This window comes from Hemicordylus capensis, chromosome 2, assembly GCF_027244095.1.
Source record: "Hemicordylus capensis ecotype Gifberg chromosome 2, rHemCap1.1.pri, whole genome shotgun sequence".
Taxonomy (NCBI): domain Eukaryota; kingdom Metazoa; phylum Chordata; class Lepidosauria; order Squamata; family Cordylidae; genus Hemicordylus; species Hemicordylus capensis.
In genome coordinates, this window is record NC_069658.1 from 52,472,687 (window position 1) to 52,489,099 (window position 16,413).

The 16,413-nt window shown below is 44.1% G+C and overlaps 1 protein-coding gene across 5 annotated transcripts in view; it reads left to right on the plus strand.

Moving 5' to 3' along the window:
* RASGRF2 (Ras protein specific guanine nucleotide releasing factor 2) overlaps nt 1-16,413 on the plus strand; it is a 179,979-nt gene that overhangs the window by 116,749 nt on the left and 46,817 nt on the right. For 4 of the 5 annotated variants that reach the window (XM_053291215.1, XM_053291219.1, XM_053291217.1 and 1 more), the window contains exons 15-16: nt 7,633-8,021; nt 15,954-16,082. In XM_053291215.1, the coding sequence (XP_053147190.1) occupies nt 7,633-8,021; nt 15,954-16,082 (518 nt within the window). The remainder of the gene's footprint in view (nt 1-7,632; nt 8,022-15,953; nt 16,083-16,413) is intronic. The other variant, XM_053291216.1, reaches the window with a different exon arrangement.

Below are 16,413 nucleotides of genomic sequence, written 5' to 3' on the forward strand. Positions count from 1 at the left end.
TCTTTTAAATATCTGAGAATCAGATTGTTAGAACTTTAAATGTCAAATCTAGCACTTGAATTGGGCCTGAAAACAAAGTAATGCCCAGTGAAATTATTATTTTTTAATGTGTTAATCGACCTCTGAAAATAGCCCTCAGCAAAAGACCTGTTGCTGCATTCTAGACTAGCAGAAATTTCCAGACTGTCTTCAAAGACAACCCCACAGATGGCATCTATGGATGCTCAGAGAATTTCCCTTTTTGACTACAGCAGTGTGCCCTAATGCAAGCATAACATGACAGTTGCCAGTCCTTTTGTCTCCAAAAAGGGTTTAGCTGCTGGCATACTAGCTGAAGCTGATAAACAGTGTTCTTCACCACAGCTGATAATCCAGGAGTAATGAATTCATCAACCCCTGAACCTGATCTCTAAGGTGGAGTGTGAGAGTGGGGAGGAGGCTACCACCCCTGGTACAGAGGGAGTAATAGAGCTGGGTGTCATCAGCATACTTATACTGTGCTGCAAATCCCTGGATGACTTCACCCAAGTATTAAAATGTTTGGAAAACAATATGGAATCTTGCAGAACCCCACAAAAAAGCTCTCATAAGGAAGTGTGGAAATCATCCGCTACCACTTCCCAGAACCTAGCTGGTAGAGCAGTACCACCATAAATTGGTGTCTCTGATGTTCTCCAGGCACTATTTGGAGCAGACAGTTCAGAAGAATACAAATACATTGATATATGATTTCACTAGCTTTCAAGAGAATAGGAAGAGGACAGATTGAATAAGTTTTCTCATCACTTGGAAAAGCTCAGCTTTGGAGAATGAAACTTGGCAACGTTATGTGTGATGGCAGGTTTAGCAGCAGAGTGGCTAGAAGTGGCTTTAGAAGTGGCTTGAGCATCCTGGAAGCTTGAATAGTAATGGTAGGATGAGGAAGGCATGGATATATCTGTAGTATGGACAGTGGAGGAGGACATGTGCTGTTGTTTCAACCTGCCCAGAGTCGCAGGGGCACTCTTTTTGTATCTGCCTATCTGCCTTTCTGAATCTTTTAGCAGAGCTGAGGGGAGGACATGGCATGGGGCCAGGATAAAGGCTCTCTTGTGATTTGGAACTTCCAGCTACATTAGGTGAACAGTGGGGGATGCAGAATATCGAAGTCTTTCATTGAAGAGGAAGCTCGGGTCCCTGCCTAAATCAGTTTGGTGTTCTATGTCCATTATACGCTGTTTAACAAAACAGTTCTTCAAAACAAAGTACCCTCCAATCCAATACATAAACTGCAAATTATTTTCATATTAAAATCAGGTAACTGGAAATCTAAGTGGAATAACAATGCCTAAATTAGCTGAACAATTTAATTGTTTAATTTTTTGTTGCTGTTACTTTTATTATTGTTGTAACCATTTGTAAACCTCCCAGAGGTTTGGAATAGTACAGAAATGAAATAAACATTGTAATGGAATGGACCTGGGGAGGGAATTTCCTAGTATGAGTGCTAACAAAATCAGTCAACCATTCTCTGAGAGCCATCTGAAACCCTTCAGATCCATAAACCTGACTGAAGAGGCTATTGTAACTGGGTTGTCACCACTGAGAACATTATAGAATAGTAGCTGGGCTGGGCGCAGAGCATCTGTGCCTCTAGTTTGCCGCAGCCGTTTTCTCTCTCAAAGATAGTGAGTTGAACCTTAATCACATACTGATCCATCCATGACAAAGGAATTACTACAGATTACCTCATCTTAACCAAGTCAGTACACTGGACCCAGCATGTGATCATGTGATCTGGATCGAGATCTGTCAAGATCCATAAGAATGGGCTCTGCGCCTGCACGGAGACCACGCGGTAAGCATGCCGCAGCTTGTCGAGGCATCCAAGTCACGCCCGCCATGCGTGCTATTTAAGGACAGCTGGATGTCACATTCCTCAGTTCTTTTCTGACCGCCTTAGCATTTGGACCTTGGTCTGCCGCTCCTTCATTGGAAAGTTCCTTGTTAGTTCGATCCCTTTTTAAAAAAAATTATGTTTTTTTACCTATTTGGATTTTTGTGTATGACCTTTTCTTCTGGCTGGCAAGTTTTGTATTGTGTATGACCTGGACTGGCCGACGGAAATTGTTTAGTGTTGACATTGGACTGGCTGAGGAAAAAGTTTGGTGTTTTTCACCTTGGAACGGACTTGGCTAATGCTTTCGTAAAATGTCTGAAAAGAAAAAGACCTTCAAGAGGTGTGAGGGCTGCAAAGCAAAATTCCCCTCGAAGGATTTGCACGATCTGTGCCTAGGATATGCTTAGGAGAAGAACATAATGTTTCAGCGTGTAAAATTTGCCTCTCATTTTCTAAGCAAACTTACAGGAACAGGGCCCTGTGATTAAGAGCTGCGATTTACGATGATGTATTGAGTCCCATGACACCAGGGACACCACGAAAAACACCGCCAAAATCTGCCTCAGCGTTGCCTTTGAAGCCACCGGCTTCAGCGTCGACATCGGCAAAATCAACATCGAAAGGGACCAGCTCAACATTGTCGGCCCAAAGGAAAACGTCAGTGTTGGAGAAGCTGTCGATGTCGACACCGGGTCATCAGAGACCATCAACATCGATGTAGACATCGTCCGCCCATCACAAATCCTCGCTGTCTAAACCATCAATGTCAATCGGTGATAGACACAGGCATGGCTCCAGTTCGAATAACGGCCACCGCGATCACAGCTCCGAAACAGTATCGAGCACTCTGAGACCATCTAAGCACCATGGCGTTGATAAGTCATCACCACCGCCTGAGAAACACCAACATCTTATTGACCTGACAGGGGACTGTACATCATCCCCAGCTGGTCTTCAGGAACCTCCATTGTCTGTGACTCAACAGCCGGCATCTCAGCCTGCGCTTGAGCGTCTCTGTATGGCATCGATGACATCTCCTCAACATCGACTCAACCCACCTTCGACATTGAGGTTGTCGGTATCGAGGGCAAGATCTCTTTCTCCAGCATCAACCCCTATATCTTTTTCTGTACCTTTGACACTGATGGCACGACATCCGATACCACCAACATCGACTCTCCATGCACCAGTACTGTCGATGTTGAAGCAGGTGACTCCGAGCCTTCAAGCACCCTTACCAGTCTTTGAGGCTGATGACGATGAGGATTCAACTGCTGGCATTGAAACTGGACTTAACCCAGCTACGACATGCACAATTCTATCCATTTTGGACTTGTCTTCAAGCACCCCGTCGACATCCACCTTCAAGGGGTTCTTGCCTACAGAAGCAGGGGTTCCTACCACCGTGAGTACGCAACCTACCTCTCTCACTGTGAAGCATCTGCGTAGCCCTCTTCCATGGTACACTTGCGGTTTCACACATGTGACTTGGTCAGCTGCTGAAGACTCAGTCCCCATCTTAGGGGCCAGCTCTCCAGGTGCGCCTTACCAACAACCATGGAATCCATATGTGCCATCTTCCTCGGTTTTGGCAGTGACATCCTCATGGCCATTGTCTACCACAGCGTCACAGACAATTCCTTTGCCTACAACGCAGAGAGCAGTACAGACTACAGGCCCGTCCATGCACACCATTGCCGCTCAGACGGCACCGCTGTCTATGGTGCAGTTATCTACCGCACATACTCAAACAGCCATCCCAGCTTCACCTAGTGGTTCGGCTTCAGAACACTATGGCTCCTTGGATTTTGAATCCAACCCAGAGGGAGAAGAATCTTTGGTGGAGCCCCCTATAGATGTGGCCCCATCAACCTATGTTTCACCAAATGAAGAATTAAAATCATACCACCGACACTTGCGTGCCATGGCAGAAGCGTTGGGCCTTGACTTGCGCTCTGAATTACAGACAATCGACAACCCGGTCTACAATTTCATTTTAAAAACTCAAAGCACAGCTCTGGTGGCATTGTGAATGCTCCCTGTTATTACTAGGGCAGCCAAGTGCACATGGGAGGTTCTCCACACCTCAACCCCCACATCAAAGCGCCTTGAGAGCTTGTATAGAATACAAGAAAAGGACAGTACGTATCTTTTAAAGCACTCAGCACCCAATTCCCTAGGGATTGATTGTGCAACCACTTCCAAAGCTAGAAAACAACATGTGGTTCCACTTGAGAAGGAGGGTAGGAAGTTGGATTTGTTGGGTTGCAAGATCTACTCTACCTCTTGCTTGTCCATCAAGGTGGCAAACTATACTGCTTGCACAGCCAAGTACACTGATAGTATCTGGGGAAATCTGCAACCAGACTTGGAATCTATGACTCCTGAAGACTTCAAACGTAAGTTCCACCAGACTCTTGAATGCTCAGCAGAACTGACTAGACAACAGTTAAGCATAAGCAAACATCTGGCAGAGTCAGAATCCAGGTCTCTATCTGCTGCCGTGACCTTGCGCAGACATGCCTGGTTGTGTTCGACTAACCTCCAAACTGGCATGAAGGACAAGATCGAAGGGCTTCCATTCGATGGCTCTGGTCTCTTCAGTGAATCAACAAACAGTACCATAGAGCAAATGGAAAATAGCAAAGTTTACAGCTAAGACTTCCATGACCCAGCCAACAACCTCAACCTATGCACCGAGATGCTGCACTTCGTATTAGAAACAACAGCTGTCCTACTGCCAACAAGATCACTGGGACTTTAGATGGCAATACAACCTGTACCAAAAACAGAATTTATCTGGCAAGACCAAACAGACACAATTCCGTGCGACCAAGACATCAGATGCCCAGAAGAATCTTTGAGAATCAAGCCTGTCCACTGGTGCCACTCTTCTCCCCATTCCTGCCTGCGGGGGCCCCTAGTGAACGGAACACACCATTGATTTGTATCTGCCATCTACTTCCATCAGATTGGCAAGCCATGCCCCCGCATGGCACCGTATAACATCAGACCGCTGGGTCCTGAAGATCATCTCTTTAGGATACGCCATAGAATTCAGGCAGACTCTGCGGTTCACAGGAATGAGATTCACCCCTCCATCTTTCACCTTGCAGGAGGAAGTGAAAGAACTGTTGGAGAAGAAGGCAATCACTCCGGTGCCGTGGATGGCCAAGCAGGATGGGTTCTATTCCCACTACTTTCACATTTCGAAGTGGGATGGGGGTTTACGCCCCATTATGGACCTGCACCACCTGAACAAGTTCATACGCATCAAGAAATTTAGGATGATGGCATTGCAACAAATATTACCACTTCTCCACGGGGAGAAGTGGCTTGCAACGCTAGATCTCAAAGATGCCTATTTCCATGTCAGCATCAGACCAGATCACAGGAAGTACCTATGGTTTACTGTAGGCTGCCAAATATACCAATACAATGTCTTGCCCTTTGGACTGTCCATTGCCCCGAGGGTTTTCACAAAGTGCATGGCGGTGGTGATCACCCATTTGAGGATGCACGGCATCTCCATTTGTCCCCATTTTGATAGTGCAGAGGATGCTCAGACTCATGGCATCCATGACCTCAGCCCTGCCACATGGAAGGCTCCGGATACGAATGTTACACTAATGGTTTTTTGATCACTTTGATCCCCAACTGGATAGACAAAACAAGCACATTCTACTGCCATTGTCAGTCAGGCGGTCCCTCCGCTGGTGGAACATCTCATAACCACTTAGAGGTAAGCCTTCCCTTCACCTTAGACAGGCCGCTAATAACCCTAATGACAGATGCGTCCGAGTTGGGCTGGTGGGCAGATGTTTTAGATTATCCAATAAATGGGCATTAGTCATCCTTGGAAGCCAGGAGTCACATCAACCAATTGGAACTTCTGGTGGTTTTCAAAGCTCTGAAGACCTTGTTACCATCCCATCACGGCCATCATGTACAAGTCCGCATGGACAATGCAACTGTCAAAGCTTACCTGAACAGGCAAGGGGGTACGGGCTCAAAAACCCTACTCTCCCTAACTTTACAGATCTAGCACTGGGAAGTACATGATTTGGAAATTTCAGCCATCCACATTCAGGGACAAACAGATATCCGAGCGGACTCCCTGAGTCAGGCTCCCATTACTTCCCATGAATGGACCCTGAACCGTCAAGTTCTCCAGGATTTGTTCCCTCATTGGGGAATGCTGGCTGTATATGTCTTTGCCACACGGGCGAAACGCCAGTGTCTACAATACTGTTCCAGGATGGGTGTGGATCACCACTCTCTTGGAAATGCCTTCGCTTTATACTGGATGGGGATCTTTCTGTACCTCTTTCCACCGATTCCCTTGATCTCGAGGGTCCTACAAAAATTGAGAACGGAACCCACGAGAGCAATTCTGATGGCACCCTACTGGCCATGAAGAACGTGGTTTCCAGTATTGACATCTTTCTTCCTGGACAGTCCAGTCCACCTCCAGAACCTACCGAATCTATTGACTCAGGATGGGGGCTCTGTATGGCACCCGGATCTGACACACCTGCGCTTAAAAGCATGGTTCCTCTCCTCAACGTAGACCCACATTTACAAGAGGTCCTAGAGGCTGCCCAAAACCCTTCAACTCGACGGACCTATGAAAGAAAATGGAAGTGCTTCTCGGAATTTGCAAAAGCCAAGCAGGTTGGCCCATACCGGGTGCTTACCCCTTTCCTCTTGGACTATCTACTTCAGTTAAAAACCACGGGTCTCTCTATGTCTTCCATTAGGGTCCAGCTAGCAGCAATATCGGCACACATTACACCACGGGGCACAGAATCCCCCTTCATGAACCCTATAGTCAAGAGATTCCTTAAGGGCCTGTTCAACCTGTACTCTGATATGCTGCTCACGTTCCCCTCCATGAGACCTCCCCCTGGTCCTCACTCAGCTGGTACGCAAACCCTTCTAACTGCGGGCTACCTGTGGTCTCTGCCTACTTACCTGGAAGACTGCATTCCTCGTGGCAGTTACATTGGTGCATTAAGTGAATGAACTCAGAGCTCTTAGAGTGGACACACCCACCCACCCATATCTGGTGTTCCACAGGGATAAAGTACAGTTGTCTCCGGATGTGAACACTATCACTCTGGCTTACAAACTCACAGGTAAAGACACTCTGAAGTCCACCAGGGCTCACTCTGTAAGAGCGATATCCACATCTACTGCCTTCAATACAAATGTCACAGTTGATGTCATCTGCAAGGCAGTCACCTGAGCTACGTCCCAATTGTTTGTCATGCATTATGCTTTGGACTTGCACTCCAGATAGGGTGCTGAGTTTGGGAGAGCTGTGCTGAATTCCATCTTCCAGTGGCTGCGGGCCCACCACCAGGTAGGTGAGCTTGCGATGCTCCCATCAGTGTGAACAACAGAGACCACAACGATGAACAACAGGTTGCTTACCTGTAAACAAAGTTCATCTAGTGTCCATCTGTTCATTCACACACCCTTCCCTTCCTCCCTGCTGCAATCTCTTTAAGATTGGTGGACAGTTGAACTGAGGGAAGCAAGGCGTGATGTCACCATGGGGGAGGGGCTCCTGCCGAAAAAGCTAGAACTAAGAGAGCTTGGAAGGATCCCAAATTGGCTCCTGTGAATGAACAGATGACCACTAGATGAATTTCGTTTACAGGTAAGCAACCTGACATCTTCTCAATATCTTGATATCTTCTCTTAAGATATTTTAGAAGTTTCTTCTGTACTTTGTGTTTTTTTCTTAGGTCTTTGGAATTGTTCTTTGCTACTAATCAAAACAACAGAGGAGAACATCTCACTGATGCCAAATCTCCCCATCTTTGCCGCAAATTCTCTTCTCCTCCCCCTCTATCACTTTCTAGGACTTCTTCACCTGTCAGAACAAGAAAACTGTCATTAAGTTCTCCACTAAATTCAAGAATAGGGGCTTTAGATTTATCTACTTCCTCTCTTGCTAGTAGTCCTACTTCAACATACAGCCCTGCCACATCACCACCCCCCACTTCTTCTAAAGTACCATTGGATCTTAGCAGAGGCCCTTCGTCTCCAGAACAAAGTCCTGGCTTTGCAGATGAAAACTCAGAGAACCCACGTATTGAACTTTGCAACAAACTAAGAAGAAGCATTCGAAGAGGTATTCTATAAATGAACTGTGCTGTGTATATTAGCAATCACTGCTTATATGCTGAGATCAGGGTAAAGGAATGGGAGGAAAGGAGACTGTTTTGTGTGAGTACCACCCATTGCACCCATGTACCACCTGTGTGAGAAAAGAGGCTAAAGGGAGAAGGAACAGTGGAGGAATAACCCGCAAAGGTTCAAAAACCTTTGGCTGATTTTAAACAATAGAGTACTGCAGAGACTTCAAAAGGGTGTGTTTCCAAGACATTTGATCTGCAAAATTTAAAATTCTGCCTTCTCTTATGAAGGCCTCTTGCACAGTTCTTTGGACAGACAATGGTTTGATAATCTTGTGCAATTATTCCTTTTCTTTTTCTGTAATCGCTTTTTCTGTGGCCCTCTACCCTTAAATACCAAAATCTACTATTGTCAGATTGTCCCTTTGGCCTTTCCCAAATGACCTTTTCTACCCATTCAGTTCCATTTAGAGATGAACAATAAGTTTGTTCCTCTTTGTCCTTCTCAAGATGTCCTTCTTCATCCAAATACTGGATACTAATGACAGCTCAGCCTGATTGGCCTATGCTCAGGCACACTCCCTTTGATATAAATTTTACATTACATTACATTTCAATGTTTTTACTTACTGATACTGTTTTTATCTGTTTTATGAATTTTAACTGTTTTATATTGTGTTTATATTTGTTATGTTTTTAACTTTGTTCACCACCTGGAGATGTCTATATCAGGTGGTATAGAAAGATAGATAGATGGATAGATAGGTAGATAGATAGATAGATAGATACTCTCTGTAAGCCTTTCCACAATCAGACAGGCATGGAAGTAGGGATGTTACTACCCACATACGCACAGAATAGCTTCCTGATAGTTTATAGAAGACATTAGTTTAAGCCTTAGCTTGGATTGGAATGTTTTCCTGAGCTTGGCCAGACAAATTTAGGGGATTTCACAGTTCTCTTTTTTACAAAGCCTGGGAGTTTCTCTGCTGTTCTCTCTGGGCTAGCCCAGTGACTGCAAAGGTCTAGAAAAATCAGCCACTGAGGGCCTTTGTCTAGGCTCTGTCTGAGTTGTGCTTAGTGTCCAAAATTTGGATTAAGAGCTGACATTCTTTTTTCATGTAATTTCCTTAGCTGAGGAAAGGTTCTTCCTGCTTGAAAACAAATATTTCTGTCTGAAAACTGAAACACTTGAAAATTTGGTTCAGCTTCAGTTCCTTTACCTGAATTGTGTTGCAAGAATAGTATTGTCCTTTTTTGTATTTTCTAAGGAGAAACCTGACAAGATCAATGAAAAGTATTACAGTCATGATTGAAGAAGAAAAGATTATTCCCTTGGAAATGATCATGTTTTAAGCTCCCCAGTGAGACATTTAATAGAATCTTAACCAAAGGAGTTGTCACCATAGAACACAATATATTGTTTAACAAGGAATATTTTAAAATTACTTTAGTGATTATGGCAAAGATAATTAACCAATCATTAATAAAACAACAAGCTCAAGCAGTGGTGTCAGTATGAATACTATTAGTGAGTAATGAAATAAAACAAGGTTTAGATCAGGGTTTAGCTAGAAAATGAAATGTGAGATTTTTCCCCAGTAAAAATTAGCTTACATTGCTATGCATCACAGTTACCTTACCCTTTTGCTGCCATTTCTGTTCATATATTAGGAGAGCGGTATTCACTATATGGACAGAGATCCCAGCAGCAATCTCTTTTATGTTAAGCTGCTGCATATGTTTGTTGCAGATGCAATGCTATGGGTATAATAACTATGTATATGTGAACTGAGGAAGATCTCATACCTTCATGTAGTGTGGTAGTTTTTACCATAGCTTTCTAACTATTAACACTGTGCGTCGGTTTTAGAGTATGTTTCATTCTTGTGCTAATTCTCTGCTGATAGCAATCTGTAGATTTATAGCAGAGTTCTGGTATAACTAAATCCCATTAGTCTCAGCAACTTGATGATGTAGAGCCACTGTGGGCCAAGCTACATGTGATGGTGAATGCATCTGTGCATAGTTACAGTGTAGTCCTGATCCAAATAGTAGTCCAACGTGGCTGTTAAGTTTTCTTGTGAGTAGTAGCCATGTGAGGCCATGATTTGGATCAGGACCACAATGTGGAGGTAACACATATTTAAAACTTTTATTGTGTGCTGATTCCCCCCTGAAAAACACACCCAGCAGGTATTTAATCCCCCCAAATGCCATTGTAGCAAATTATATTTTCAGGGCTAAATAGCTGCTGTAGAGAGTAATTTTCAGCTGGTATACAACACGGCAGTAAAGAGTTAAATGCCCACTTCCTCTGAACTGTGGTTCTGTTTCAAGCTGTGCCCAGCACAGCTTCTATTGAGAAGTAAATGTAATCCTGCAATTGCATGTTGATGCAATTGTAGTCACGTGTGGTTTTACCCTGTGTGTCTTCTGTGTAGCCTCATGATACAGAAAAGATGAGGCTATATCTTGTACACAGCCAATCTGTTGTGTAGAAATTCTGAAAGTTTTTGAACTCCACAGGGTCTTCATCAGTAAATAAAAAAAGCAAAAAATAAAATAAAATAAAATAAAGCATCTGTTATGCCAGATGTCTAGGTTGGTGGCTGCCTTCCTGAATATGCAGCTCTGAGAATAAAGTGCTAACAATGTAAATTAGAATAACCAAAATAAAACAGAATTATGTAAAACAAGTGAATGCAAGCAAATACAACTAATTTGCATGATATATTCTGCTCAGTTTTAGTTTCTTCGGTGGGAAAAATGGATTTTGGTACAGAATACACACAGTCTTTAGCATTGTTAGGAATGCTCCTTGAGGCAGAATTGTCAGACCCTGTGACAATTTTGATATCAATTCTGAGAAAATCCAAGGTTTCAAAGCATTGGGGTTTGATAACAGCGGAGGAGTATAGTTGATATTTAGCTTAACAAACCTATCCTTCAAAATTAAACTCTATGCTCACTGTCAAAAGAAGAAAAATGAATGAAAACATGCAAATATAATTTATTTGCAGGATTCAGTCTTCTCAATTCAAGTTTCTTCAGTGTGAAACTTGGATTTTTGGTGCAGAATATACATATCCTTGATCATTGTCAAGGAGTGTCCCTTGAGGTTTAAATATTAGTCTTAGTCACAATTGTGATTTCAGAACTAAAGAAACTCTAAGATAGTATTACAGTGTGATACGATATTTGAAATGAAGCTCTAGCCTCCACAGCAAAGGGGGAAAGGTCATCAGGAAGAAAGCTTGGTAGTGTGTTAAATTCAGCACCATTTTGGGTGCTATTCGGTGTTAAATTCTGAAATGGCCTGAAATTAAACAAAAGGCCTGAAATGGCCTTTTGTTGCAAGCTCCTATGGAGATAATGTAGGAATTAGGGATGTGCAGAATGAAGTGCGCTCCCAGACCCAATGAAGACAGGACATGCGTAGTTGGAGTAAAATAGGGCCATTTTATTAATGTATGGTGGAATAAGACTTGCAATGAGGTCCCTAACTAATCAAAGTGCAGGTACTCCTCCCAGTTCAAAAGCAGAGCAAGAGATAGAACACCCCATGGTCAGGGCCTTATCCATGTAGTAGCCCACTTCAAATGTGAATCCCAAGAGGTCGAAGTCATCCAGATGCACCAGCAGGAGCCGGAAGGCTGACTTGATATCGCATTTCCCCATCAATGGCCCCCTCCTCTGCGCGTGGGCCATCTCCACCGTGGTTTCAAATGATGTGTATTGCACAGAACAGTCAGCGGGGTATTGCATTGTTCACAGTTCTGCTCGCAGGGAAGGAGAGGTGATGTATTAGGCGATACACCCCACTGGTCTTCTTGGGCACCACTCCCAGGGTGGAAAACCCTAAGGCTGGGGATGGGTGGCACGGGGAAGGGGCCCGGCACCCTCCTCTCCTGTACTTCCTTAGCAATGTTTTCCCTGACCACATACTCCAGCTCCCGGACCCATCTCAAATTCTCCACCCAGAAACTGACCCTGGGATCCTTCCAGGATCTGAAAAACCAGTTGGAACCCCTCCCCCAAGTAACCCCTGTCTGCACTACTGGGTAACACTGCAGTAGTTGCACCAGGGGTCTCAATCGAATGGGACTTGGTCCCCTTTTCTGGAGCAGGGGAGGGGACTCCCCCTTTCCTGGCAAAGTGGGCATCCTTGGGGCTAGGGCAGAGCCCCTGCCCCCTAGCACAGGAGCTAAAGTGGTGCAGGCCCCCACAAATGGTACAGGTGTGACGAAAACATCAAGGACTGTGGGAGCATGACCCCAAGGACTCATATTCCCATAATAGCTAATGAAAGTGGCCTACAGACCCAGACGTCTGGCTCCTAGCCGGTACTGCAATTGACTTCATTATCAAGTGACCGCTGTCCAAGTACTCGCCAGTCACTGGCCTGTTGGGGTCCATAATCCGCAACCAGAGCTGTTGATGGTGACATTCCCAAGAGAGGGCGGAGTTTAGTTTGGTCTGCCTCCGAAATGCCTCATCGTAGCAGGCCTACTGAACTCCGAGAAGGCATGGTAGATGATGTCTAGATATTTCACCATGGATGCCCCCCATGCTGGCTGTTTCTGTAGTACCACCCCCATGTACACCATGTAACCAACCAGCCAGTTGGACCAGTTCCAGTCTACCACTTTGTGCCTGAACCTCTCCTTCTCTTTAAAGTCCCCTTTGTCCCAGTCCCGGGGTTCCATTTCATGGAACAGCAGTGAAAAAATATCCATGTACTCGTTCCTCCAAATTTTCTTTTTCATGGACACCAACCACTGGTCACTCAGGGGCAAGGACACATCCCCGTGAGGGTAGTTCTCATTCTTATCATCCGTCGCTGCTGACACCTTGCACTCTCCCAGCTGTCCTAGGTCTATGCCCCTGGACTTTTCGCCACCCCAGTTCAACTCCCATGGTGTAAGCTGCTGCTCTTCCACCAGTGCAGCCTTCTTGTCGGGTTTCCCTGACACCCCACCAAGTGCCACTGGTGCACCTGTCCAGGAGGGTGCCGAAAAACCCCCAAGATGTTGGTCAGATGCTATTTTATGTTTCATTCGGAGCTCGAAACAGAACACAAAATTCATTTCATGCACATCCCTAGTAGGAATGAGGTAGTCTAGTGAATGCACCCTCCTCCTAGAGTTCTTTGCGAAGACTTAGTGAGGAAGTCACTTTGCCAAGGGGAAAGGGAGGAGGAAGGAGTCAGTATCTCCTGGGATATTCACATTTGCAGTTAGGGAGGTGGTTGGGAGAATACAGCAGTAGCACAAGAGACCTGCAGCACTGCTGCCTCTTCCCAGCACTACACTTTGGGGCCCTGGAGCCTCTCAGATTTTCCATGAACCTTCAGCCAGGACCTGACTTAGGTGGGCCCTTGTGCTGGCCCTGAATTAACTAATCATTTATGAAACTTTCCAAAGGTTTATTTCAAACATTTACAAGAGTGATATATAAGGCAGTCATAATAGAAACAAAGTTTAACAGCATCGTTGTTCAATACTGTACAGTGAAAGAATGGAGTGCAGATATCCCAAACTCCAAACACCTGCATTTAAGCATGAAGCTCCATGTCAACATAGGCTGTCTTATAATTTCCATGATGAAGAATACTTTGCATGTACTGTTTTATGCCCAGAATATTCCTCAGAACTGAAGAGAGTAGGAAAGACCCAGCAAAGAGTTCTGCATCTGAACAGGAATCACTGCATCTGTAGCAGAACTGTTTATTGAGTCAAAAACAAGATCCCTGCTCCCAGAACCACTTGACATTGGAGCTGACTCAGCTGAAGGATTATTTGAACCTGCTGACACTATATGAGGGTGTTCATTCATCTATTTTATTATAACTGGTATTTATAAATCTTTGAGCCATTCTTTATTGCTGTAGCAGATTTAAGCCCAGCCCTTGTCTCAAAGCAAGCCCATGTGAGGGGAAGAAAAATGCTGCATCATTCCCTCCATGTTTGCTCAACAAAGGCTGTTCCTTTAAAACCTAAACTATTCCTTTGGTATTCACCACCACACCCACTTAAACAGAGTTTATGTTTAATCCCTCCCTGGTGTGGGCGAAATTCCAGGGAACTCTCCTTCTAATTTACCAATGGAAAATTATGAAAACACCCCTCCACATGCAGCCTACACATGAAGAGAACACTTGGTAGTGAGTTGCTGAGCAATTAACATTGAGGCATGTTTGCACCAGAGTAAAACCTGAGTTAAAAATCCACTCAGAGGCAGGTAAAATACAAAGAATAAAAAGAGAAAACTTTATTCAAAATACTACAGACTGCTTCAGTCTGAGGCTTTCTCAGCTTTTAATTACAGGTAACAGAAACATTCAGTAGTTGCAATAATACTTCCAAGCAGCACTCCAGCTGGTATTTGGAGTGGCACACTTTAAAAATTGTGGTTACTCAGATGCAAGGATAATTCAGAAAGCACCTTTAAAGGTTACAGAGACTTTTGCAGTGCCCTGGATGGATAAGTGGGCACAGGTTCAGCATTCTTACGTTACAGATAAAACACAATAGCACTAGCACTAGCAATAGCACTTACATTTATATACCGCTCTATAGCTGGAAGCTCTCTAAGCGGTTTACAATGATTTAGCATATTGCCCCCAACATTCTGGGTACTCATTTTACCGACTGGGGCTCATTAGATCAGTTGTAAGGATTTGCATAGCACACAAAAAAATTAAGAAAAAAACAATGATTCACAATGATTTGTAAAAAAAACAATGATTCACAAAAAAACCAATGATTCACTAAATAAAAACATAATTTAAAAGTACTAGGGAACAAAAACTGTTTCAGACTTCACTTAAAAATGGCCAGAGAGGGAGCCTGAAACGTCTTTCAGGGGACCATATTTTACAGGTGAGGCTCCACCACTGAAAAGGCCCTGTCTGTGGAACCTGCCCCATCGATCTTGGTCAAAGGTAGCCTGAGGGCAAGGCTCTCAATGCTGATCTTAGGGCACAGGCAGTTCATATGGAAGTAGGTGGTCCCTGAGGTAACCTGGTTCTAGATCATGTAGGACTTTCAAGATTAAAGCCAGAATTGAGCTTGGAAGCAAATGGACAACCAGTGGAGTATAGGCATAACATGATACATATACCCAGTTACCACCCACACCCTGGCCACTGCATTCTGCACTTGTGTTTTCTGAACTGTCTTCAAAGGCAGCTCCATGAAGAAGACACTGCAGTAGTCTATAGTGGATATGAAAAGAGTCTGAGTCACTGAGGCCAGTCAGCAGCATCCAGATAGTGCCATATTAGTGTCTCCCCCCACCTTTTTTTGTAAATAGCAATAGCAATAGCACTTACATTTATATACCGCTTTATAGCCGGAGCTCTCTAAGCGGTTTACAATGATCTAGCATATTGCCCCCAACATTCTGGGTACTCATTTTACCGACCTCGGAAGGATGGAATGCTGAGTCAACCTTGAGCCCCTGGTCAGGATCGAACTTGTAATCTTCTGGTTACAGGGCAGCAGTTTTACCACTGCGCCACCAGGGGCTCTTCTTAATGTAAAGGCATTACTGAGCCCCTGGTGGCGCAGTGATACAACTGCCGCCCTGTAATCAGAAGGTTACAAGTTCGACCCTGACCAGGGGCTCAAGGTTGACTCAGCCTTCCATCCTTCCGAGGTCGGTAAAATGAGTACCCAGAATGTTGGGGGCAATATGCTAAATCATTGTAAACCGCTTAGAGAGCTCCGGCTATAGAGCGGTATATAAATGTAAGTGCTATTGCTATTGCTATATTAATATTCTTTAAAAATGCAGAAGCATTAAGATTCAGGATTAGGGAGGCATAGGATAAAGGTATTTACCTGTAGTGTTTCCCAGATACATTTTAAATTATAAGATCTTTTGCAACTCTATTTTAAAGCATGAACCTTTTTTTTTTAAAGCAGCGGTTCTAGAGTCTGTATCAGTAGACCGCACAATTCCAGAAAGTGCCTCAGCTGTGGATACACCTGAGCTTTCCCCTTGTAGATCCCCTTCAACTCCACGACATCTACGCTATCGACAGTCTGGAGGTACATTTTGTTGTTGTTGCTGTTGTTGTTAAGCTTTAATACACAGAACACATTTGCATGAGTTTAAGAGTCTGCAGTAGGGAGAGAGTTAAACTAGCTTAACTCAATGATGGATGGTGATCTTAATTTTGAATTAGGAACAGTCTGTTTAGTCTTAGTCTTGTGACAATATTAAGCTTCTAAATAATTTGTTTATATTTCTTTCATCACACAAATTATTAAAAGATAGGAGCATGTGAACAACACCATTCTAAATGATTAGCATATGAATTCAAAGCATAGGATTAGCATAGAATTAAAAGCATATTTGCATTAAAACATGATGAAATGT